Raw genomic sequence first — 26028 nt, 5'->3', positions numbered from 1 at the left:
CTTGCAGATCAGGAAATGAAAATGACAAGGAACACCTACAAAGCCTTTTTGTGCTACAGATGAAAGCATGATTGACAGTGAAGCTTTCTTTCCCATGTAGTAGCAATGTTGAGATTTTAAAAGAGGTCAAGGCACATGAGCCTTAAAGGTATCTTTGTAATATTGAATAATGGCTGCTGCTTGAACTATAAGGGTGAGAAAAAAATGTCATTTTTTGCCTGTGAAAAAATTTCTCCAGGTGGTATCACTCATGTGAATACACTTGTCAGGTGTAATCTCCAGCAGAGTGGCTGGAACATTTAAATAGCCATTACTTTGGAACCCTTTACAAAATACCCTGCAACCTTTGCTTAACATATACATGTTGGCACCTGTCTGGAGATAAGCAGAGCAGAAAGCTGAACAGTTTGCATAAGTGTTCCCATTAGCCTGAAACATGACATGACAGAAAAAGCTTTGGCATCTTTAAATGAATTAGATAGAGAGCATTTGTAAGCAGTAATGTTACTATTAAAACAAATGCTGTTCTGTGAGACATCCTACAAAACTTTTTGGGTTCAGAGAAGTAGTACAATAAATATATGTTGCATAGCGAACATTGGAAGCTGTTAGCACGTAGTGGCATTAGTATTTTGTCTGAGTAACTAGAGGAGGAAGAATTTAAATTTGTAGCCCATCAGTGTCTCATTGCCTAAAGATGGCTATGTGTCTTAATCTTCAGTTGAAGAAAATTGTGTGTGTCGTAACAGAGATGAGAGAGAGGGAGGGAGGAAGGAAGGAAGGAAGGAAGGGGCAAAACCTAGACCTATGATATTCATGGCCATAATATTTTGGATTTGCATTACACTTTTATTTACATGCCTTTCTTTGGTTTTGTCAGCTATATATGACTGGACTAACATGGATCTGAAGTTGATTCCTTTGCTCTCTAGGTAATATTCCATAAAATAGTCCCAATAGTGCCACCAGAGTAGTGGAGAAATACATTTTATATTTGAATGGGGAAGGCACCAACACAACAAATATAATAGTTGCCTTATTACATAATAAGGAAACAAGTTTAGAATGGGTTGAATCCAAAGAGTGCCTCTAGAGACTTTTGAGGGAGGAATGGTGAACTGAAGATGGCTCTGCAAAAGCGGAGCCGATAACCGCAGCAAAGGCCAAGGAACTGGTGAATAGACTAGTTCCCTGGAACCTCTCCAGATAAGGAGAGGATGGGAATTTGCCCACATGTGCTCTGGATGGCTGCTCCTCACGAGGAGACTGCAGGACAGTGGTTTTCTGTGGGTTTGAGTGCCAGGAGATGACAGGATTAGCCATCTTGCTCGCAACCTTGGTGGAGACTTTTAAAAGACACTAAGTTTGTATACCTCACTTTCTAATCACTTTCAAAAATTGCTTGTTAACTACTTTTAAGCTGTAAAAGTAGACCTTCAGACCAACAAGTCTGAAAATGTCAGGTGAGTCTGCCTTTAACTGTGAATGAAAGAAAATTTTAATCATAAGCTTAAGAATTTAAAGAAACTGAAATAAACAGGAAAAAGCTAAACAAGATTGATCTTAGAAAGTTACAAATGGAATAAGGGTCCAGATACAATAGGAATATTTAAACTTTTACAATAAGATTTTGGAATTAATTATAAAGGACAAATAGCTTCTTGTGGGAAATAGATTCTGTTTTGGTTTTTACAAGACAAGGATAAGCAATTCCATGATTTCAAAAACTAGACACTAGAGGAGACCAAAGTTTTTAGGTAGAGGAAAGATTTACAAACCTGCAAAATGTTATAACAATGAAAATACTGAAGAAGACTTTTGATGAATGGAGTCAGAAAATAGTAACCACAACTTCAACAATGTCAGTAATGATGTCTGCTTCTATGGAAAGACTATGTCCAAAAGATGTTATTGAAGAAATGACAGATGTAGAACAAATTTTATCTGACAAGATAGATATGGTATTGAAAGAGGGTTACACCTGACAGGCCAAGAGAATGACTTAGAAAAGAATGTTTCCAAACCAAAGTCTTGAAGAACTGTGTGATGGGACAAAAGAAGAAATGAAGAGAAATCAAATCCTACGACAGTATTTGAATCAACTAAAGATTAAGACTGTTAGAAGTAAATGGAAGGAATATAAAGTTGGTTTATTTGATCAAGATTAAAACAAGACATGTTGTTACTTCTGGCTACCGTTTATGGACTTTCTGCTGACACCAGCACTGAAAAGACGATGTTTTATGGATTTGTTTATAGATAAGAGATGGGATATGGAATGAAGAGATAAATGTTTGTAACCTTAGAGGGGGTGAAGAGTCTCTAAATGTGTTTATACTTGTGATGAAGGTTGGAAGTCATTTCTTTACATATTACTTTTTCTTTATTCCTACTTTTCTTTCTTCTCTTTTCTCTCTTTTCTTGCTGTTTTGACTCTTTCTATTTTCTTTTAAGTTTAGTTTGTATTAGATTTTACTATTAGAATTAAAAATCTTAATAAAATTTTATGTGTATATATATGTGTGTGTATATATGTATATATATAAATATAAATAAAGAAATGCCTCTAGAAATAACTATTTCTAGTTCAGGAGAATTGACAAAAATTACTTCCAAACCAGATAATTCTTATGTTTGTCAAAGACCAAAATCATTACAAGGTCACAGCAACATAAAGGGATTACTAACAAATAAAAGATAAAATGATTAATACAATGTATAATGGTAATCAGATAACAATATAAGTTCCAGGTTAGCAATTCAAGCATTAGCAACAAGTCCTTGTAGCACTTGTTCCTGAACATAATTTGGCAATCTTCCTGGTTATTTCAGAAAAGAGGTCCACTAGCAGAAACAGTATACTTTCAACTTCTGGTCATCCTAAGTGTTAAGCTAGCAGAGGTATAATTAAAGTAGAGTGCCAAGAGTGCTATGTGGCACAATGTAGCAAAAATATGAGCAATTGACTCATTGATCCTTCTGAACAAGGGCAGAGACAGTATACTAGGAAAATGTTGTTATACCTGCCCTACAACAACAGAAATGGCATGATATTAAGTGTAGCCAATGAGAATGCTCTTCTGTGCAAAACAGACAGAATATTACAAAAATAGTTAGCTAGGCTAAGTGGTTTTATGCACAGACTACTCCCAGAGTAGTAGAGGGCTAAACCTTTCTTTAAATTATAATGAATCACTGCCTAATCTTGAATTATGCTTTCTCATACCCTTGTGGAACAAGAATTGAACTGAAATGCCACAATAACATAAGTGTGTGCTTGTGCTTTTCTTTGTTGGAGGAAACAAAGTTGTTAGTGAGAATTAGACGGGCAAGAGAGCCTTCCACACAATTTACATTTCTCACTATCCTAGCCAATGAATTCCCAGAGGTACCTTGATAGAGGAAAAGACTACCTTCCGGGTGCAAGAGGACTTTTGATACCAGCAGAGACTACAAAGCATAATTCTTATAAATTTAATCAGGGCTGCTTCTAAAGCTCTTGTCCTAATACATGAAAAGCCGTGAACCATAAAGCATAAGGCCTTAAAGAACCTTAAGGCTTTAAAAGAGTTTTACTGCTGCAGGGACAAAGTGATTGCCTCAACAACTAGCAATTGGGCTATTTGCTGCAAATGTTCATGTCTCAAATGAGGACATTTTTGTTTGGTACAGTACTTCTATCTTCAGGAAGATTGGAAAATGACTGCTAAATATTTTGAAGTCCTTATTCAGTGCTGATATTACTTATCATACAATTACATTTACAATTACTACATCTCTAGATAAACCCAGTAGTTTTAGCATTAGTGTCCAGTTCGTGTTTGCTACAGCATGCTGTTAGTGGTTGCCTTACACCACTTGGGTCAAAGATAAGCACATCATTAGCACATGAAAGAATAGATGTGGGTTTTGGAGTAGAGTGTAGAACAGTTTTTCTCAATCTGAGTGATTTTAAGATGTGTGGACTTCAAATCCAAGAATTCTCTAGCCAGCATCTTAAAGTCACTGAGGCAGAGAAACACTGGTGTAGAGCCTTGTTGGTGAATCTTATGTTTTGTTAGAGGGAATGTGTTTGTTCGGACACGCTATATTTCTTCATTGTTTTCCTTCTATTTGTTCTTATTTTTATGTAAGCTACCCAGAGTCATTTTGAAATCAGGCAGCCTCTAAATAAAATAAATAAGTCAACAATGGAGGATGGAACTTCTTTTATTGAACTGATATAGATTAAATAGCAGGGGAGCAAGTATACATCCTTATTTAATGCCTTTTTGAATGGGGATTGGTTACACAAGCCTCCAAGAACAGCACACTTAACCTATATGTAGGTATTTTGATATAACTTTGTGATTAACCATGGAAAATTCCATAATATGTCTATTATGGAAGATGCTAGATTTGCCCATTGCCTTTCCCTTGGCATTGAATCAAATGTCACCTTCAGGTCAATGAATGTGACATAAAAAGCATCTCAAAAGCAGGTAAAATATTTCTCTGCTAGTTGGTGCAGGACTGTGCGTTGATCAATTGTTGACTTGCTGGATCTAAATCTGACTTGCTCCATAGGAAGCACATTCTCTTGGGTCAGCCAGGCTGCAATGACCGGAGTCCAGATTAAAGGCCAAGACACCACAGTTAACAGGAGGAGAAATGCTTGGCTGTACAGTAGTTAAATAGAAATTAAAACAGTGAGGCCTCCTTGGGCCTGGCTATCTTCTTAGTATAGGTAGCCATAATGGGAATGAGATGTAGTCATCAAGTTCTAAGGTCTTATATTCCCAAGTCTCCTATAGAAAAATAATACTGAATTTATTTAGTAATCCCATGAAGGATGGAGCCTCTTCGTAGAACATCATCCTGTTATATTTCAAGAGGCATGACATATCATCTGTATCTTTCTGCTTTGAGAGCTTAGGGGAGGTTGACTGTCTATACCATTTTGATAGCGCTTTTAAAATATTACTTCCTGCAACTGCGAGTGCCAGGGCCTAGATCGTTCTAAAGCTAATGCACTGTATCTAGTCAGCTAAAGTGCAAAGGTCCGTGAGTTGAATTCTTGGTAGACGGTTTGAACCTCAAAGGATAACATCTGGCTAACTGTGTCTGAAGATTCCCAATAAGGATGAAACCAGGAACATGGCGCCTCCTGGTGATCATTGTAACTAATACCATGGACTATCATTGCTCATCCTCTTTGTTCTGCTTGGGTGTAGGGCTTAGCAAATCAGAAAAGTTCAAAATGGCAAGCAAAATGATTTACCTCTAGTATTATTTTTCAGTTATTGCACCAACTTATATCCTTCAAGACTTTTGAAATTGCGCTTGAAACATTTAATATTATTTAGACCATATTTGAATTGGAGTTCAACACTGTGTGTAGAGCTACATGATGCCAATCCCATCAGTATAGTAACATACTGATATACACTATAGTAACATACTGATAATGTACAGTATAGAAACATTCTGAATATGGAATGTAAGCAATGCTGAACTGAAAAGTGCATGTGGTTATTGTAAATATTTTTACCTTCTCAAACATTCTCTAGATAGTCTGAAAGTGGAGTGTGTGTCAGACAACAAGAGTACACTCAAGCAGCCAGCTGAATGCGCTGTCAATTTCATTGGATTACATATTGCATAGATGAAGAAAGGACCACATCCAAATGTATCTAGGTATTATCAAATATATCAATAGATAAATCTAAATTCTGTGATGTTTCATACTGCATTACTTTCAACTGAGATAGATGTATCAGTGTGACAGTAGTAATGGATCACTTCAAATCTTTCATTCTCAATCAGAGTTTTAGTCTTGCTAGCCATTTAGCAAAATAATCCAAAAATGCTGCACAAGAAGACAGAAAGTACCATCTTGAATCCCAAAATGCTGCCATTCACATACATGGCAACAAGAATATTTCATTTGCATTCAGTGATAATATCTGATTGGCTAAATATCTTTGTGACATCCCCATTTAATGCATGTTTCTTGACTGGCTTAGGTAATACTCTGGAAACTGCTTTCAAATTTTGGAGAGAAAATAACAGGTAAACAGCCACTGGGAAAATTGGCTTCAATGACATTAACCATATGAGAAACAGTACAAAAATTATTTTTACAGTTTTGTGACTGTCATAAACAGTAGCAACCTTCACACAGTAGTCACAAAAATATGGATACATAGCCAAACATAAAGTCACTGGTGTTTTTTTTAATTATTTAGATGTATTATTAGTCACTTCTAGATAATGTATATCAATCTTGCAATACTATTATGGTTTATGGAATATTCTCACAATATTCTGGAAAATTTGTGGTATTTGAAATTTCTGGTATATTACAGCTATTTTTACAATTAAGCTCCCTTCCTTCTATATGACTAATCAAGTTATTTTAATTTTTAGATAGATATGTTTTTACTTTCTATGGAGAAAAAAATAGTGTACTTGAATATTAATTACAGTCTTTTATTTTCTGTACTGAATTAAAAACCTGTATCATCATTTAGAGTAGATATTAAATGAGATTTCACAAACTCTAGTATTTAGAGTAGCAAATTAGTTGCTGATGAAAGTGCTTGCTAAAAATAGTTTACTATTAAGATGCCAAAATTGCAGCATGTGGTTTGCTATGTAATTGATGTATCAGATTGTTAAACCATTCTGGTACAGTATGTAAAGTATAGAAGACAAAAGGATTCCTACTGTACTTCTTGAGTTTATTAAGTAACCTTGAAAATCTTTTTCAAAGAATGTTGTGAGAGACATTTGGTAAAAAACATGAGAACTAAATACTTTTGTTTAAAGGAATGCTAATCTTGTCATCATCAGCAGTTGGGTTAGTGCAATATTCTGTTCCTCTCTCATGGGGGTTAATTAGTCTTCTTTCAAATTGTGGTGTCTTTATGTTCAGGTTCACATCATTCAGCTAGAGTTAGTTGTATAATGCAGACCCACAACAGGTGGGTGTGTCTAACAGCTTAATTAGCCAGAATAAAAAGGTCTTTTGTCAGATGTGTTGCTGGTGACACACCTGACAGTTGCAATAGGCAAGGCTAGTTAGACTGAAGTTCAGCTCGTCACTCCTGCAGTCAAATACAGTTTGTTAACATATGGACAGGGTGATTATTAAACAGCAGGGAGATTATTTAGCCTTTCAGAATAGATTAATCTAACTGCCTTCGTTGTATGAACAAACACCCCTTTAAAAGAGCATTGTAAATGTAGTAAATTACCAATTACTTCAAAGCATGACATCAGCAAAATGTTGGCTATGCTGCAATTTTACTTAATGTTTCCCACAGTACTAAAAATCCACCCCTATGAGATAACTTAAATAGAGCCTTTTCATAAAGGATAAAAGTAAGTTTGGGTGAAAGATAAAAATTGTTTCCATAGATAGAGAGACTTAGATAGATACGAATTAACACGTTTAGGTGTTATTGAGCTTTTGGAGATAGGGTAAAATTGTTTGTATGAACTCAGTCACTAATAATTTCTAAAACATTGGGTTTTGGAGCTATAGCTGTGATTCATTTCCTTTCTGGAACTATAAAATGATCTGTATTTATTGCTATTATTTATATTCAAGTTTTGTGTTCATTTAACAACTTGTCTTTTTCATTTTTCAATGATGTAATATTTTAAGCTATAATCTTACTTATACTTAGCCAGTCATCTCCAAAAGTTTTGCTTCTGAGTGACCACATACACGATTGCCCTATTACTGTATAGTCCTTAAATCCTAATTATATTTCCATGAATTCCTTTTCACTGCAGCTGACTATAACTATCCTATCTGTCTCCCCCCAATTCCTCTTGAGTGGTTTAAGGTCTCTTGAACTGCAGTGCGAGCAGTGCAGGGGTTTGTATTATAAAGATTTTTTTGCAAAGGAGTGCAAATATTATTGAATGTTACAGTAGGGATAAAAAACAACCAAACACAGACATATACTAACACTTTTCTTAACAAGAGTTCTTGTTTGCAAGCAGAACACAATCTGGACACAAATGTTACGAGGGAAAGAAAATAAGGAGCTATACACACATACGCACACACATATCCATATGTGATGTGCTTGTGGAGAAATCTGGGAAGTACTATGTTATTTCTTAGTGGAAAGGTAGAGAAGGAAGAAAAGTAGTGAAAAAAATATGAATGGAAATGTGTATGTGTATGTATATTAGAGTATAGAAGAAGGGAGTGAGGAAACGTATAGTACTAAAATATTTACAGAAAAAGAATCCAAGCATATAGATTTAGTTAAAGAAAAAGTTGAGGAAGGGAACATTGCTGCAGGACCCAAACCAGAAGAGGGGAATGTAGTATCTTACTTTGATTTGAAAAGCAAATAGGAACTTACTGGACAGAAGTGATATCAGAGAAGGGCTGCATTGTGTGGAAAATATGGGCAGCAAAATTTTGAACAAAAGATTTAAAATGGGGGAAACACCATCTTATTTAATGGGTGTGTCCCATCTTTCTGTCATTCTTTGAGACAGTTTATATGTTTTTTTAGCAAGCTGGGCAGAATCTTTATGTGGATCTAGGGGTCCAATCAGCAGACTTTTATTACGGTTGCCTAAGTTGCTGGGCTTCACAGATGGTCCTTAAACAATGCATCAGTGGGGCAAAGAGCAAGCAATTTCCAGAAAGTCCTCCTAGACTAAATCCAAGCAAAGCAGTATGCAGTACTCTAGATAGCAGCAGCTTCTGCCACACAATTTTTCTCAGAGGCAGTTCCTTTATGACAGGTAAGGTTGTCACAGAAGGGAATTTGATGGAATTGCCCTTTTTCTTTGCCGATAAAGAGTATTGATTCTGCTAGTCTTTCCAAGTGGAACAAAGGAAAAATCCTTCCAGGAAGCACTGCCCTAAAACCAGTCCATAAATAGAATGGGTAGATATTCAGGACTTCTTCTCCTGGCTCACTCTTTTTCCCGCAGGCTTCAGAGTCATGACAGTAACAGAAAACAGAGACAAAGCCGTGATCATTGCCCCAACAGTTATTTCTTGGTCACTGGAACAGTGGAGCCAATTCTGTAGGATGAATTACTCTTCAGGAGAGAAGACAGGGCTAAGAAGAATTTCATTTCTGATCCCTTGGCAAGAAACTCCTTTCTGGTCTTAGTTTTGTCTTCTCAGAAAAGACCAGTGGTCTAATAGGCTCCAATATCTGGAGTTGGCCTTTAAATAATGACAAAAGTGAAGAAGAAAGAGCAGTAACAGAGGACAGATTCCAGAAGCTACCACTGTGAGGAAGGAGGCACCCATGCTTTGTGCCCAGCCTCCTTCCCCAGAAACTATTACGCTAAGTAGCAAATAGTTCCTCAGAGTGAAAAATTAAAAAAATAGCCCCAAGGAAACATACCATACCAGGCTAGAGGAACAAGGAAGCAAATAACATTGAATAGTGGAAGTTGAAAGGAAAAATAATGAATGTGCATTATTGATCTTCTGTTGATAATTTTAATTATCACTGGGAACAGCCAAGCAGAAATTACCAAATCATAACTGTATGAGGAAGAAATTACATAAAAATAAATGACAGCAAAATATTGTTTCTGGATTTTTAAACTTAGAATGCTGTTTGATGCAGGCTTTTAAAATAAATGAAGCAACCTGTGACCATCCTACTAACTCAGTTCCCAGCAGCCCAAGCCAGCATGGTTGATAACGAAGGTTGCTGGAAGTTGTGATTCAGCAATATTCGGATGGCCAGAATTTTGTCCACTTTTGTTCTGTGGTAGGGAAAGATAAAATCTCTTTTTGGTTGAGCTGCTGTTTTCATGGATGTGTTGGTGTAGTTTTCTTGGCAACGGTATCAAAGTGGATTGTCTTTGCCTTTTTTCCAGTGTTTTGTTTGTTTCCCAATCTAGTTTACAACCTGGCATTTTCTGGTGATTTCCCACAAAAAAAAAACAAACTAAAAAAAAACAAACTAGCCAGTTCCAATCTTGCTTAGCTTTTTGGGATCAGCCAAGGTTGGTAGGATAATGGCAGTTTAAACAGACCATATACTCATTAAAAAAAATTATAAAACCATAAAAGGATATACATTTTAATGAGTGTATATTTACATTTTATACAGAAACAAGAATGCAGACATCAGAGACTGGGTCGGATACAGGTTCGACAGTTACTTTACAGACTTCCGTAGCTAGCCAAGCAGCTGTGCCTACCCAGGTGGTACAGCAGTTACCAGTGCAACAACAGGTAGGTGCTTTTTGGCTTTGAACTTTTTTGTGCAGTGCCAGTTCAACCCTCCTATATAAGTTTCTTGAAAAGAGTTCTGCTGTTCAGTATTGCAGAGTTTAAATTACTTTGTTATATATTATTCAGGAGAGCATCTGTCCACCTTGTTCTTCATTCAAACTGCTTATTACTACAGTCCAAACTTATTATCATACTTCTGCCACCAAGTATGAAGCTATCTAGGTATAAGAATACATTCATGATTTAGGTTAGAATAATCCAGCTTTCCTAGTCTAATGGTGTTCATATATAGTGCATTCAGAAAGTATTCAGACCTCCTTCACTTTTTTCAATTTTGTTATGTTGCAGCCTGATACCACAACCATTCAAATTTATTTTTTTTCTCATTAATCTACACTCAGTACCCCATAATGACAAAGTGAAAATAGAATTTTAGAAATGTCTGTAAATTTATTAAAAAGGAAAAACTGAAATATCACATTGGCATAAGTATTCAGACCCTTTACTCAGTACTTTGTTGAAGCACCTTTGGGAGCAATTACAGCCTCAAGTCTTTTTCGGTATGACACGACAAGCTTTGCACAGCTGGATTGGGGGATTTTCTGTCATTCTTCTTTGCAAATCCTCTCAAGCTCAATCAGGTTGGATGGGAACCGTCAGTGGACAGCCATTTTTAGGTCTCTCCAGAGATGTTCAATAGGGTTCAAGTCAGGGCTCTGGCTGGGCCACTCTAGGACATTCACAGTGAAGCATGTTGGTGGCAGCATCATGCTGTGGGGGTGTTCTTCAGCAGCAGGGACTGGGAGACCGGTCAGGGTTGAGGGAAAGCTGAATGGAGCAAAGGACAGAGATGTCCTCAATGAAAACCTATTCTACAGTGCTCAGGACCTCAGACTGGGCCGAAGGTTCACCTTCTAACATGACAACGATCCTAAGCACACAGCCAAGACAACACAGGAATGGCTTAGGGACCTGTGTTGTCTTGGCTGTGTGCTTAGGATCATTGTCATGTTGGAAGGTGAACCTTTGGCCCAGTCTGAGGTCCTGAGCACTGTAGAATAGGTTTTCATTGAGGATATCTCTGTCCTTTGCTCCATTCAGCTTTCCCTCAACCCTGACCGGTCTCCCAGTCCCTGCTGCTGAAAAACACCCCCACAGCATGATGCTGCCACCACCATGCTTCACTGTTGAGATGGTATTGGCAGGTGATGAGCGGTGCCTGGTTTCCTCCAGACATAACGTTTAGAACTGAGGCCAAACAGTTCAATCTTGGTTTCATCAGACCAGAGAATCTTGTTCCTCAGAGTCTGAGAGTTCTTCAGGTGCTTTTTTGCAAACTTCAAGCAGGCTTTCCTGTGTTTTGCACTGAGGAGAGACTTCTGTCTAACCACTCTGCCAGAAAGCCCAGATCAGTGGAGGGCTGCAGTGATGGTTGTCCTTCTAGAACTTTGTCCCATCTCCACACAGGATCTCTGGAGCTCAGTCAGAGTGACCATCGGGTTCTTGGTCACCTCTCTTACTAAGGCTCTTCTCCCCCAATTGTTCAGTTTGGCCAGGCGACCAGCTCTTGGAAGAGTCCTGGTTATGCCAAACTTCTTCCATTTGAGAATTATGGAGGCCACTGTGCTCTTGGGAACCTTCAGTGCAGCAGAATTTTTTTTGTAGCCTTCCCCAGATCTGTGCCTTGCAATAATCCTGTCTCTGAACTCTGCAGGCAGTTCCTTTGTCCTCATGGCTTTTGCTCTGATACAGTATGCATTGTCAGCTATGAGGCCTTCTATAGAGAGGTGTGTGCCTTTCCAAACCATGTCCAATCAATTTAATTTACCACAGGTGGACTCCAATCAAGGTGTAGAAACAGCTCAGCAACAATCAAGAGAAGTGGGAGGCACCTGAGCTAAATTTCAAGTGTTGTTGCAAAGGGTCTGAATACTTATGCCAGTGTGATATTTCAGTTTTTCCTTTTTAATAAATGTACAGACATTTCTAAAATTCTGTTTTCACTTTGTCATTATGGGATACTGAGTATAGATTAATGAGAAAAAAATGAATTTGAACGATTGTAGTATCAGGCTGCAACATAACAAAATTGAAAAAAGTGAAGGGGGTCTGGATACTTTCCAAATGCACTGTAGCTTCTCATTACAGTTCCCAAAATATTTTTGTCCACCTTTTTGAGGATTATAGATTGCAGTGTTAGCCCATAAGAACAGCAGCAATTTGGGGAAAATAATGTGTATAATGGCTATCGCACCTGACAGAATAGTTCTATAAACCGGGATGTTAGACAAATGATATCGATAATTAGTATATGAATAATGTTATTTCTAAATGAATAAAATACTCAAATATAGATTGTGTTTTTGGTTCTTTACTCCTGAGAGCTGTCAGCATCTCTGAGTGGTTAAACATGTGTTTGTGTTTATGTCAGGGAAATGACATGGGGGAGAAAGTTGAATATCTTCTCAAGATCAACACATCTTTGTTTTTCAGAGTAACAGGATAGGGATATCAGCTAGTAAACGAAAGTCCTTTTGGGAATTTTAAGCCTAGATCTCTTGTATCTAAAAAAAAATTAATCAGTGCATAATAAATTGTACTTAAAAACAAAATTATGAAACAAATATAAGAATGTACCAAAGTTATTGTTTTGTTCAGAATTGGAATTTAAACTGAGTCTATTTGAGCACGTATAATTACATAAGCTAACCTCAGTCATATATGTAATTATAAGGTTATCCTAAGAATAACAGTGTATATATGATTTCCGTGGTGATTAGCATAAGCATTTCAGATGAATTTTACTTATTACATATATTTGCCATTTGGCATGCTTTATTTAAAGTGCTGTAATAAAAGCATATTTCAGATATTGTCTTTATAAATCTGAATGAATCTGACAGTGGTTTGTCTTCTTTTAGAAGTACATTTTGCTGAAAAAATGTAAAGTGCTTAATTAGTCAAGATGGCTTTTGTTTTTGTAGTGGATGTGTTTATCTACTTTTGTTTTTGTTGACAAATATAATATATCAGCATGTATAAATTAATGCTCCATTTGTTCTTTTGAAACAACAGATTTTACACTAACACATTATTTGTTTTGGTATTCTTTTCTTCTGCAAATGACAGTGAAAATAATGACTAATGAAACAGTATCTGAGAGGCTTTGTTTCTATCACATTAACATATATTTTGCATTTTTCTGTTTGAATGAAAAAGAGTGTTGTGGTTGAGCTGTTACTTCACTTTGATATCTCAAAAGGGAATGGGGCATTAGTATGCGTAGGAAGAATGAATAACACCTGTTCCAGCTCTAGTGGGAATCATATCCTGTCTCTTTTGCTGAGGTGTAAACATGTACTTCTTGTTAGCTTACTTTTGAAGTAAGTGAGCTTCTCCCAATATTATAGATATTTACTTCCAGTCTCCTGATAATCAATCCTCAGCTTTCTTTCTGCTTTTTATTTTCTTTATGATAAAACTTGGTCATGTGACTAAAGTAATCATAGCAAGTGAGAGGTGAACGTATTGTGTTTTGCTAGAAACTGACTCTAAAACTTAGCTGAAAGTTGGCTGTTTTGTAGATTTGGAAATCATGGGAAGAAGGGAGTCTCAACTTATGAAAACCCATATTTGGTAAGATCAGAGTTCCGTATTCTGTTTCCACACTGGCAAATCAGATGCCAGTTGGAAGCCCATAAGCAATACACAATAGTATCTTCCATTCATGTACTCCAGCAGCAGATACCAAAAGACCTTTTGCCCTCTTACAGGAGATAATACAGGTAGTCCTTTTTTAGCGACTGCCTTGTTTAGTAACTGTTCACAGTTATAACAATGATGAAGAAGTAACTTTACGACCAATCCTCGCATTTATGACCTTCACAGATCTGCAAAGCAAAGAAAAGCTGAAGTAAGATCATAAGGACAGTTGTGGTTTCCCTTAGCAACTGCTTCGCTTAACAACCAAGTTGTCAGTCCCAATTGTGGTTGCTAAATGAGGACTTTTGAAAAATAGAAAAGAAAGAAAAAAGATATAAAGAAGTAGCTTCTGATATTCTTCACAGCAGTTATAAGTACAAATATATTTTAATCTCTCTCTCTAAAGTTATATAATACTTTTCTTTCTATATCCTATCTAATCATCAAAACCATAAATCGCAAGTTCGTTTTTTTTATTTTTATGCAAAAAGTCCATAAGAGGTTTCCAGTCATCAGTAAATGTAGATAATATCTTTTCTGTAATCAAAGAAGTCAATTTATCCATTTCAGCAAAATCTGTTAACTTCACCAACCATTCCTCCATAGTGGGTAGTGTCGAATCTTTCCATCTCTGTGCATATAGTAATCTCGCCACAGTAATCATATATAGAAACAATTTTCCATGTTTTTTTTCTAACTTTTTATCCATTAATCTTAAAAGGAGAAGTTCTGGCTTCAATTGAATATTGATCTTTACAATACTCTGTATCAAAGTATGCATTTGAATCCAAAATTTTCTAGCTTTTCTGTATGTCCACCAAGCATGATAAAATGTCCCTTCATGTGCACATTTCCAACATATATTTGAAGGGCCTTTATACATTCTAGATAATTTCTCTGGTGTCATGTACCAATGATACATCTTTTTATAAAAATTCTGTTTGAGTTCATAAGATAGTGTAAATTTCAATCCTTTTAACCACATATACTACAGGTAGTCCTCAACTTACGACCACAGTTAGGACCATAACTTCCATTGCTAAGCGATGCAGTCATTAAGTGAGTTCTGCTCAATTTTATGACCTTTTTTGCCATGGTCGTTAAGCAAATCGCAAGGTTGTTAAGCAAATCTGGCTTCCTCCATTGACTTTGCTTGGCAGAAGCCCCCTGGGAAGGTTGCAAATGACAATCATGTGACCCCAGGATGCTGCAACTGTCATAAATATATGCCAGTTGCCAAGTGCCTGAATTTTGATCACGTGACTACAGGGACGCTGCAACGGTCATAAGTCGAGGAGTGGTCATAAGTCACTTTTTTCAGCACCATCATAACTTTGAGTGGTCATTAAATGAATGGTTGTAAGTCGAGGACTACCTGTAGTGTCTTTCCCTATCTCCATCTTTAAACCATATGTCAAACAAGAGTGTATTTTTAATCTTCCTTCTTTTTCTTTTTTTAAAAATTAAGAAAACCCTCATGATTAGGCTAAGCTATTTTCAGATTCAAATATACCATTGAGGTGGGTATGTGTGTGTGTTTGTGTGTGTGTGTGTCCACACATACATGTACTCACACATCCTTTAAATACTATTTATTCAACAGGTCTCTCAAATTGCAAGCTCATAGATGGAAAGCCAGATTGAGTCTTGATTTACTTGTTTGGAGCCTCACTTTTTTAAAGTTTAGTTCCTCTAGCGTGTTTTGCATTTGTTTATTGGCTTACTACTTTAAAAACAAAACATTTCATCATCATTTCTTTCTGCTTAATTTTCATTCCCATCATTCCTGTCTCATTTTAACCATGTCAGTTTTTCACATTTTGGCTTTTAAGTGTTTTTTTCCTCCAGAGTAATTTCATATTCAATAAATATGTGCTTTTTTTTTTCATTTCAAAATGTTTTCTTAAAAGAAAAAAGCAACTTTGTTCTTTTGGAATACCTTTTTGAAATACTGCTTTCTCAAAGGATTGTGAGGGCATGATTCATTGATCATTTCCTTTGGCAGCTTCTGTTTCTGTAGCGGAGTTTCTTTCATAAGTGCTTGCTATTAGTCTTTTTTCTCTTATTAATGATACACATATGGACTTCACTTTTTTTTTTTCTTTTGGATTTTATTCTTACATGCTTTTACACTTTTCAGATTCTTCTCGTTCTTTATACTTGCATTGATTCTTTTAGTTTCAAGTGAACCAAGTAATCTCTTGGTTTCGGACTTTGATTTGCTGTCCCCTTTCAGTGTAAAGAATATATTCTGAGTTTAATTCTGACAACAGTTTCCTGGACTTTTACATTTACCACCTTCTGCTTTCTGATATTGAAAATGCTGCATGGCACCATGACTAGTTATTTCCCATGAATCTGTTTCATTTTAAACTATACAAGATAGTGACAGTAGTTATAAGTTTTATGATTTGATTACATCTTGCTTCACAAGACATAATCAAATCATAAAACTTATTATAACCACTGTGGTTATTATGTCTTATGCCTTGTGAAGAAGTACTTTTATCTATTTTGCTTCTCTTATCATTTAGCTTCCTTGAATGACCTCTTGTTCTAATATTATGAGAAAGGGAAAATAACCTATCTATTTTCTCTATCTGGGTACAGTTTTATAAATCTTTATCATATGCTTTCTTATTTGCCTTTTTCCTAAGCTAGGACTATTTAGCTTAAGGGGATCCCCATAGGGGGATCGCTATAACTTGACAATTTTGTTCATTCTTTTTCTGGCTCTCAATATTGTCTTTGGAAGGATGGTGTTCAGACTTGTGCACAGCATTCCAGGTTGCAAATTTTTCTCATTTTTTTTAAAGAACATTCATTTGTACTTTCAAAACACAATAACTATTGGTTCAATTTTGCCTATATGCTTACTGATATTCTTAACACTTAAAGGGTTAATGAGTTATCTCAGTAGAAGTCAAAATTACACTTTCTTGCGCTTGATATGTAGTGCTTCATATACTGTATATTTATTTGGAATGAATGTTAAGCTAACTAGCCTATACATTCTTGGATCTCCTCTGAATTCCTTTTTAGAACTTGGTCAGCTTTAGAGGCTGACCTTAGGACATACTGCATATTTCTGTATTAAATCAGAAATTTCAGAAATTTAAAGAGTTATTTTAAGAACTCTTGGGTAGATACCATCTGGACTTAGCAATTTGTTGGTTTTCAATTTGTCATTTAGCTTTAGAACCTCACCTCTTGACACTACTATTTATTTACCTCACATCCTGTGATTTCCTGATGATGTTAACTCAACAGTCTTGCATCTTCTGCAGTGAAGATATGCTTTCGTTCAGCTTCTTCACAGTCTCTACAATCTCCTTTAGTGATCCTTTAATTCCCCTGTCTTACAAAGGCCCAGCTACCTACCTTCCTAACCAATTCCTCCTCCTGATTTTTTTCATGTATGTATGTATGTATGTATGTATGTGTATATTTATTTATTTTCTCTTGCTCTTATCATTGTGCATTTGTGCTTGCATTTCTTTTGTGTAAGTTTGTGTTCCTTTTTATTTTCCTTGTTTGAGCAAGACTTCTATTTATTAGAGCCCTTTTTTTACTTCCTTGACCTTGCTTGTTAATCATGGAGGTGACCTCTTGAATTTGGTGGTTTCTGTTATTATGGTTTGAGTAACTCCCAAGCATTTTAGAGAGATTTAACCCTCTTGAGTTTCTTTTTTACCGCTTTCCTCATTTTTAACAAGTTTTCTAACGTGACTGTGCTACACTTCCTTGGCAGTTTTCCACTTATATACAAATTAGATTTTAAAGCAATATAATTCCTGTTTGCAGTTGGTTCACCCACACATCTCATGCTAGGTCATGGTCACCACTTCATGTGAGATACATATAATTTTATCACTCATACGAACTGAGATCTGAAGCCTTAGTTTATACCACTGACAAATAACAGCTAGATTTCCTATCAGTCATGGGAGGGTGGTATTTATGTGGTGGAAATGAATTATTACTTCTGTTATATTTCTAAAATATGTAATAAGTAAGTAAGGCACTACTCTGATCCTTTACAAAACACAAAAAAGTTAAGAGTGCAAATATTTATTCACCCTTCCAGGATACTGTCAATAACCAAGACAGAAATAGAGAAATACAAAATAGAGAAAACAATCACTGTATCTTTTACCCAGCTGAAAATAAGAATGTATTTATGTAGTAGAGGGACTGGGAGCAAATTTAGACCTGACCAGGACTGCAACCTCTGCACTCCAAGTCAGATAAGAGTGAGGGAAATGTGTGATATTCCCATTTCTCTCTTGTTATTGTTATTAATTTATAGCATTTATAGGCTAACTGCATGGTGCTGCACAGTAAGAAATAAAGCAATCTAAAATAACAATAGCGTTCTGGCTATGGTGCCCTCAAAAAAGTTCAGTCCAGTTTTTAAAGTTCTCTAGTCCCTGAGATGTGTTTCTAATATGGTAGAATTACTAGAATTCAGGCTGCCCAAAATTGAAACCAAAGTCTGGATAGTCATTCTGATGGCCTGGCTCAGATTTCTTCTGGCACCAATTAGTATTTGACAATTTTTGATGTGGTAACAAATTAATTAAACAGAGGGTCTGAGTTGTAGAGTTACAGATTGACTTAAGTTGAAGCTCCTCAAATACAAGTATCAACCCCTCAGCAATTTCCAAAGCTCAAGTCCGGCAATTTACCTGCATTTGCCGATCCATCCCAAATATTAATGGGTGTTGTCCAGAGTTCAGTTTAATGCTCTACCATGAGCTCTTTTAGAAGGCAGGTTTTGTAAAATCTCTGTTTCCAAGATGAGATTGAATTAACTGAATACATTCTATGGACATTACACTGTCAATTTTACCCTAATTCTCAACTAGTTAAATTCATCCTCTATTTAATTTTTTTAAATTATTCAGATGAATTTTACTTTCAATTCCTTTGACTGACAGAGATTCTAAGGTCACATTTTTAGTTGCCAAATGTTGTCTCTTAGCAACAAAGATTATAACTCCATAGCACTGATTTGAACAAGACACTTAAAATAAGAGTCAGGATGTGCACATTTAAACTATTATATTATCACTACTGTGTATTTTATTTTTAACAACCAATGTTTGGACTGTATTCCAGTCTAAGATTGTAATGATGTTTGATTTGATTTGATTTGATTTGATTTGGCAACAGTGTAAAGACATAATAAAAATAGAAGTTTCAGAATAAATGCAGTTTAAAACTGAGAACCTATGGAAAAATAACATTTTGCCTGACATTAAAGGAAAATCAGTATAGTATTCAGATTGAGGAGGCATTCCAAAGCATGAGATCCACTACTGAAAAGAGCCTCTTTCATGTAGCCCACATGGGTATAGACAGAGTAGGACAAATCACTGTTACAAAGTTAGTTTTACTGTTTAGGGGATGGTAGGGTTTTCTGTACATTCTGAGAGGTAGTAGTCGTTTTTGATTTTGCAAGAAGAGAAGGAGCTAACAAAAGCTGAAAAGAATTGCAAAGCTAGGTGCTAGAGAAAACAGCCATTGCCAACACAGTGTACTTGATTTTTGTGGGTGGGGACCTGCTGGATGCATTCCAAGGAGAAAAGCAGACAAAGCGACATGAGTTTTTCTATAACTTGACATTCAGGTGCTCTTCCTCATCACAGAGTGCTCATTTTAATTTGAACTGCAAATTAATTTGGAGAACAAAAAGAAAAGTGCAGTAGTTGTCTTTTATACTATCCCCTGCTTTATTTTTCCTCCAACCGCTGCGTTGCATGATAATCTCTCTTGAATTATGAAGTTCTTTCCAGTTATCAGAGGAGGTTCTCATACATTTTAAACCCTTAAGACTTGTGCTATATTCTGAAATGTGCTTTGTCATTGTTGAGAGGAACAGTACCTCCTATATCATGTATTGTGCTACATTTCAAGATGCTTTAGTTAATGAGAGATAAAAGTTAAACAGTATCTTATTATGAATTTAGTTTTCCAGATGTACAACATTGAGCCTTTTATATTTTATAATTAATTTGTTTCCTAAATGATTAAAAGCTATGAAATATGCTTATATTACTTTCTTCCAATGGTACACATGAAAAAAAATTCTAGATTTGCTCAATCAATAAAGTAAAATAAAACAGTGCAGTACAATTTTTGAGTTTGAAGATATTTGCAGGCAGACAGTTTTCCTAAATCAATTTCATGATTCATACAATGTAGTTTTTATATTGCAGTTCCTAATAAAACCAGAGAATGGTTATTTAGCTTTTTCTTTTACAATGTGATTTGTTGGACACTGACTTAGTAAGCAGGACAATGGAAGAGAATAATGTTAAATTCTGGCTCCAGGTAATCTGTTGAAAAAAATAATTATAATTAAACGTGTTTTGACTTTAATGGTACATAAATCAGCTACAATACGGTAGTAAAAGATAAGGAAAATGTGATTGCCAAGAGAGCTGTAATATTACTAGTAGCCTTTTATGATACTAGGTCAGATGTTTTAAAACGCATCTATGTCACTGCAGGGAAAGTGGCATCATGTTGCATCATCATTCTGTCCATTTGTATTTGCCATGGATGTTTCAATATGTTTGTTACTAAAATGAATCATTGCTGGGAAGCAGGCCTATCTCAACAGCTGTGTGGATCCCAAGTAAAAAAGCGGGTAGAAGTCCCTCCCATTCCTCAAGCTGGAAATATCTATTCAGGCAGCACAGTATCAGACAGTGCCAACAGCATGAACTGCTTCATTGTGCCAGGTTCTATGGGACAGTCTTTGGACAATCTTGCCAAGAAGGAGAAGTGCTGCTGGAAGGAGCATGTGAGAGTCAGTGCTATAAATAAGGGAACAATTGCCTGTGCAATTGAATGCTTTAAAATAAAACTCAGTTTATAATCACCATAAGTTTAAATCCGTTATTACTTCAAAATCTTGTAAAAATGGAGAGCTTCCACCTGAAATTAAAACATTTGATTAATAACTTGATAAATAATGGAGTCACTTTATCCACTGAATGTGGAGCTCTGGAGGCACTCTGAAAAGCAATGTATACATTCAAAAGTAAATAATATATACTGCCTGTGAGAAAAACAACATCTTTGTCACCATGTTGTAGATTTTTTGTGCAAATATGCTCTGCAGTTTGGTGATTTCTCACTAATCTTTAAAAACTCTGCAGATGAGATGTATAATGTCCCAAAAGAAAGCTTGTCTTATAGTCTATTTTATTTACAGGTTCAACAAGTACAAACTGTACAACAAGTGCAACATGTATATCCAGCCCAAGTGCAGTATGTGGAGGGAAGTGACACGGTCTACACAAATGGAGCTATGTAAGTAAAACGTCTGTGTGTCTGTGAAAGTAAAACATTTTCATCCCAATAATACACAGAATTAAACAGATTTCTTTGCAGTCTTTAACATCCTTTAGAAATCATTTTATCTAAAATCAAAGCTTTCCACCATCAAAAGTAAAAGTGAAGTAACTGAAGTAATGAAATCGATTTTTTGAAAATATTATATACATTATAATGTATATGGTTCTGCATGTCATAAAAATGTATGTACTTGGATTATAATAATTTTGATACCTTCAGTCTTGTAGCAACATCTCCATATTTAAATAGAATTGCTTCTGGGAAAGGGCAATAATAGCTTGTTGTTGGGTAGAAAGTTCACATACAGAAGGTCCAAGTTGCAATTTTCAGCACAGTTTCTGGAGACTAAATCTTGCATAGCTCTTATAAACTTTACTTCTAAGTAAACTTACCTAAATTATTGCATTGAGAAAAACTGCTGGTTTGAGAGCTTGGAAAAGTGCTGCCAATCACGGATGTCAGGACTGGAGTAAGTAGTCCAATAATGCACTTGATATGACAAAAGATGTTTGTTGGAGGACTTTCAACACTGGTTATTAGCAGTTTTACAATGTACTAAATTAAATCGGTTTTAAGTTATGTATTATGAAGCTTGGATTATTAGCAAGTATGGTATGATGAGGTAGCCATAGTAAATGTTCTTATTTTTTGGACATTGGTATCAATTGACAAACATTTTCATGTTATGAAATGGCAATAGTACTATGTGGAAAATTAGGATTTAATTAAATAGTATTGATAAGATCTTACCTGATATGTAGCACCGTATGGCAATATGTCATTCTTCTTTATTGCACTTATATTTTTCTGTGTACACATTTATGTCAGGTTCTTGTTATTAACATCCCTGCAATATATCATGTGAAACTGAGGCAGAAAAGAAGGGTGTAGAATAGTGAGTGATTATCTATGCCTTCCAGTATAATTATCCATGAGAAGGAGGGTGAATCTATTGCAGTCTAGCTGTTGCTGAGCTACATCTTCCACCAGTCCCAGCAAGGTATGCTGAGATTGCATTTCAAAAACATTTGAAGAAGTTCCCTTTTTTTTCTTCTGAGCTATGAAAACCCATCTGAAGTACAAAAATTGCTAATTCTGAATTATTTTCTTAGCTGTATCATCTGCATTATATCCTTATTCCTCTTAAATTATACAAAATACAAAAAATGTATCAATGTTCCCCCTTGTAATATAATTTGAATTGATGCTGCTACATTTTTATGATGTTCAGCTGTCTTTCATTAATAGCAGTCTTTGGTTGCATCCTGTTATTTCTTCTGTTGACAGCTTTGTCTGCTATATTTTTAACCCTGGTACAAAAGAAACAAAGTTAATTTTAATTGCATAACTAAAAATTATGAAAAGAGTGATATTCACAACAGTAGAACCTTCTGTTAAGTATGTGTACTGATAAAGGTATTGAACTAAAGGAGATCCAAGTTTAAGTACATCTTTAGACATGGAAACTCACTGGATGACTGTGGGACAGTGATTCTATCTCAGCTGAACATACTTTACAGGACTACTGTTGTGAGGATGAAAAGGAGGAGATCCCTATGTAAGGTGATCCCAATGGCATCTTGGCCATTGAAGTTTAAAAATATTAAGATGGCGGATGCAGCTGCATGATCAAAGTCCTGCCCCTTTTGTATGTGCTTCAACATTGCACGTACAAAGAGCAGGATTTTTATTGCACTGTCATTTTTGTCATCTTGCCTTTTTTTTTTAATAAGCCCCCTTCCATGAATACCTAACCCTAATCTTGAGCCCTTGGAGGAAAAGCAGGACAGAAAACAAATATATGCATACACACTTCAAAAGGTATTATATACTTTCTCTTTTGCAGTCATAATAATTGACAATATATTGAATGTTTAGTGATGGACACAAATAAGAAACATGATTTCCAGAATAGACAGTTGGAAAAATCTATAGCATCTCTTTACCAAGTAATGGTTCTAATACTTATGAAGACTCAATTATTTTCTTAAAAGTGTATATGTGAATAAGAGAGAGAAAAACACAGTTTAATTTCACAAAACTCTTAATTTAAGTAAAAATTCTCTCAATGTATTCTTAGTGTTATTAATTTTATCAAAATGTATTAATATTGTAAGATTACATTATCCATAAGCAGTATATTTAGAAATATGTTTATATATAACTGAAATCTATATATTTTAACTAATGTGTTAGTTTAATAGAGTGAAATTTAAAATAAATGTAGAATGAACAGGTATTTAAATCAAGGTCCTTTGAATTCAAATCTAATAGCAATTAACCTATATGGAATTACAGAGCATTTAGGTGAGATTAAGTGCAAGAAAAAGCCTTTTCTTGCTAGAATGAAATTTATCTGTAAAATAGTTTTTAAGCTAAATAGCAACTTTCCAGACAAAGATCAGTGTTCTGTACGTAGATGAGTCCTTCTGAATGATCAGATGAAAGAAAATTCAGGGTCGCATTCAACTCAGGTACATGCTGAGGCAAGATGAGATGGCAGGAATACTAATTTATAAAAGGCGACAGATCATTGTCATGACATTTACACAGAACCTAAGAAAGTCAGCTGGGAATAAATCAGTGAGTGGGTGTGCGCCATGTGCATACCACCCTTGAAACTTCAGAAAATATAGAAGATTTACCCTTGCAGTGCCATATACCTTAGCTAGGATAATTACCATTACCTGATAGTTTCCTTTCAGGAGGTATGTCCAAAAGGTTTCTAATCTTGCATAAATAAAATATTAACCATAGCCATAGGCAGTTTTATAGCCTTTGACTGGTTGGCTAAACATCAGGAAGAGCCATTGACTATAAACAAGTCCAACCATCAAGAGTTTCTGTTTCTGCCTGCTCAGTCCTCAATCTTGTGCACTGACCAGGAAGATCTGAAAAGGACTTCATACAGGCTGCTACTAGCATTGAAGTCATCTCACTTATAATACATTGGATGGTTATGTTGTTTTCTGTATTAATGAAGAATTTGTCATTGTAGCCTTTTGGGAATAAAAGCTTGCTTTTTCAACTTTCTGGTAATATTTAATCACTTATTCAGAGTTTAAAGTGTGGGACTAGAACTGGGGAGACCTACATTCAGTTCTACTCTCAGTGAAAATTCAGTGAATGACATCAAGTTAGTGATTCTTTCTGAGCCTACTTTTCAGTTTTGTTCTTTTGGGAATAAAAGGAAGATCTTGATGTAAGCCACCTTAAATCCTAGAGAAAAATATTTTCAGGATATGAATCTTAACAAACAATAAGTGAGATAGGATTTCAAAGTTAGACTGTACCCTAGTAAATGCTGTAAGATAATGCATAACTGGGTTACAGCTTTTGTACACTTGCATAAAAATGTTGATTCCCTCCAATAAAGAGGTACATTTAAGTAACCTTTTCTTTCATTTCTTTTACTTAAGACGAACAACAACGTATCCTTACACAGAAACTCAGATGTACAGCCAAAACACTGGGGGGAATTACTTTGATACCCAAGGAAGTTCTGCACAGGTGACCACAGTAGTCTCTTCTCATAGTATGGTGGGCACTGGAGGCCTTCAGATGGGTGTCACAGGAGGACAGCTCATCAGCAGCACTGGAGGTACCTACCTGATTGGCAATTCAATGGAAAACTCTGGCCATTCTGTTACTCATACAACACGGGCATCCCCTGCTACAGTAAGTCATTCAGATCATTATGTATGTTTATAGCTAGATTTCTGTCCTTCATTTTGTTTTTTACTGTATTTTTTCTCAGCTGCAGAAATAGGTTTGTTTAAGAAGGTACAATCTACCTTACAACAATTGCTACACAACAACAGGGCTCAGTGAAATTTACATCAAATAACTTACAACCAATACACAGAAGAAATAGTATGTACTTTTAATATTATTCAGGTCTACTAGAATATTCTATTGCCCAAAAGTTTATTTGTTTGTTTTTTAAATGAAGTTTTGTTTTCCCCTTAGATTGTACATTTCCCCAATAAATATGTCTGAAAAATTCAGTTAAATATAAGTTTATTATCAGAACTTTGGCTTCTTTTATGTCTGGATAGCAAGTTTTGCATATGTATGACAAAAATGATCATCATCAGCTCTAACTTTAGCTTTTTGTTGTTGTTGTTAATTTCATGTTCTTGATAATAGCATGAAGAATGAAAAAGCAACTCCTAAGTAGTCATAATTAAAGCAAATAGACAGTGGAGAAAGAGAGGACCTGATTAAACTACCATCAAAGTTGTATCACAGTACAAGAATAGAATCCGTAGTTGAAAGAGAAAATCATAGAATTCCCGATGCATTTATACAGTGTTGTTATAGTTTTGATAAAAGGATACAACATTATAAGGATTTTAGGACCCAGGCTTGGAAAAGCAGTTTTGAATATGGGGAAGTTCTGCATACATTTTAGATGTTAAACCATTTATATAAGATTATCATTCCCAAATATTTAAAATTGAGTTAATCTTTAAAAATTAAAACAATTGCTATTTTAATAAATAATTACTTTAGGTTTTTTAAATTGTTTTGTTGCTACATAAGTAACAGTGGCTTCATGTGGATTTCATGCTAAACCATAGTATAGCGTGATAAAGATGAGTTATAGCTAACCTTGAAGCAGGATTCTGGAAGCTTCTGGTTTAGATTAACTGCATAATGTCAGGCTGCATGCATATAAACTATGGCTAATTTAACTATGGTTTGTTTAAAATTACAATTTCAAATCCTGAGTTGTG

General features: G+C 35.4%; 1 protein-coding gene across 2 annotated transcripts in view; it reads left to right on the top strand.

Annotated features, from left to right (window-relative positions):
• The window catches only part of RFX3 (regulatory factor X3), a 153242-nt gene that overhangs the window by 62565 nt on the left and 64649 nt on the right, over window positions 1–26028 (top strand). For both annotated transcript variants that reach the window (XM_088129962.1, XM_088129961.1), the window contains 3 exons: window positions 10095–10219; window positions 21147–21244; window positions 24709–24967. In XM_088129962.1, the coding sequence (XP_087986088.1) occupies window positions 10103–10219; window positions 21147–21244; window positions 24709–24967 (474 nt within the window). In that variant the 5' untranslated portion in view covers window positions 10095–10102. The remainder of the gene's footprint in view (window positions 1–10094; window positions 10220–21146; window positions 21245–24708; window positions 24968–26028) is intronic.

Source organism: Python bivittatus, unplaced genomic scaffold (assembly GCF_059951505.1).
Source record: "Python bivittatus isolate LINGU-HERP-01145 unplaced genomic scaffold, Pbiv_v1 ctg000850_np1212, whole genome shotgun sequence".
Lineage (NCBI taxonomy): Eukaryota > Metazoa > Chordata > Lepidosauria > Squamata > Pythonidae > Python > Python bivittatus.
Note: the sequence above shows the minus strand (reverse complement) of the source record. Positions and strands in the feature narration are given on the sequence as shown.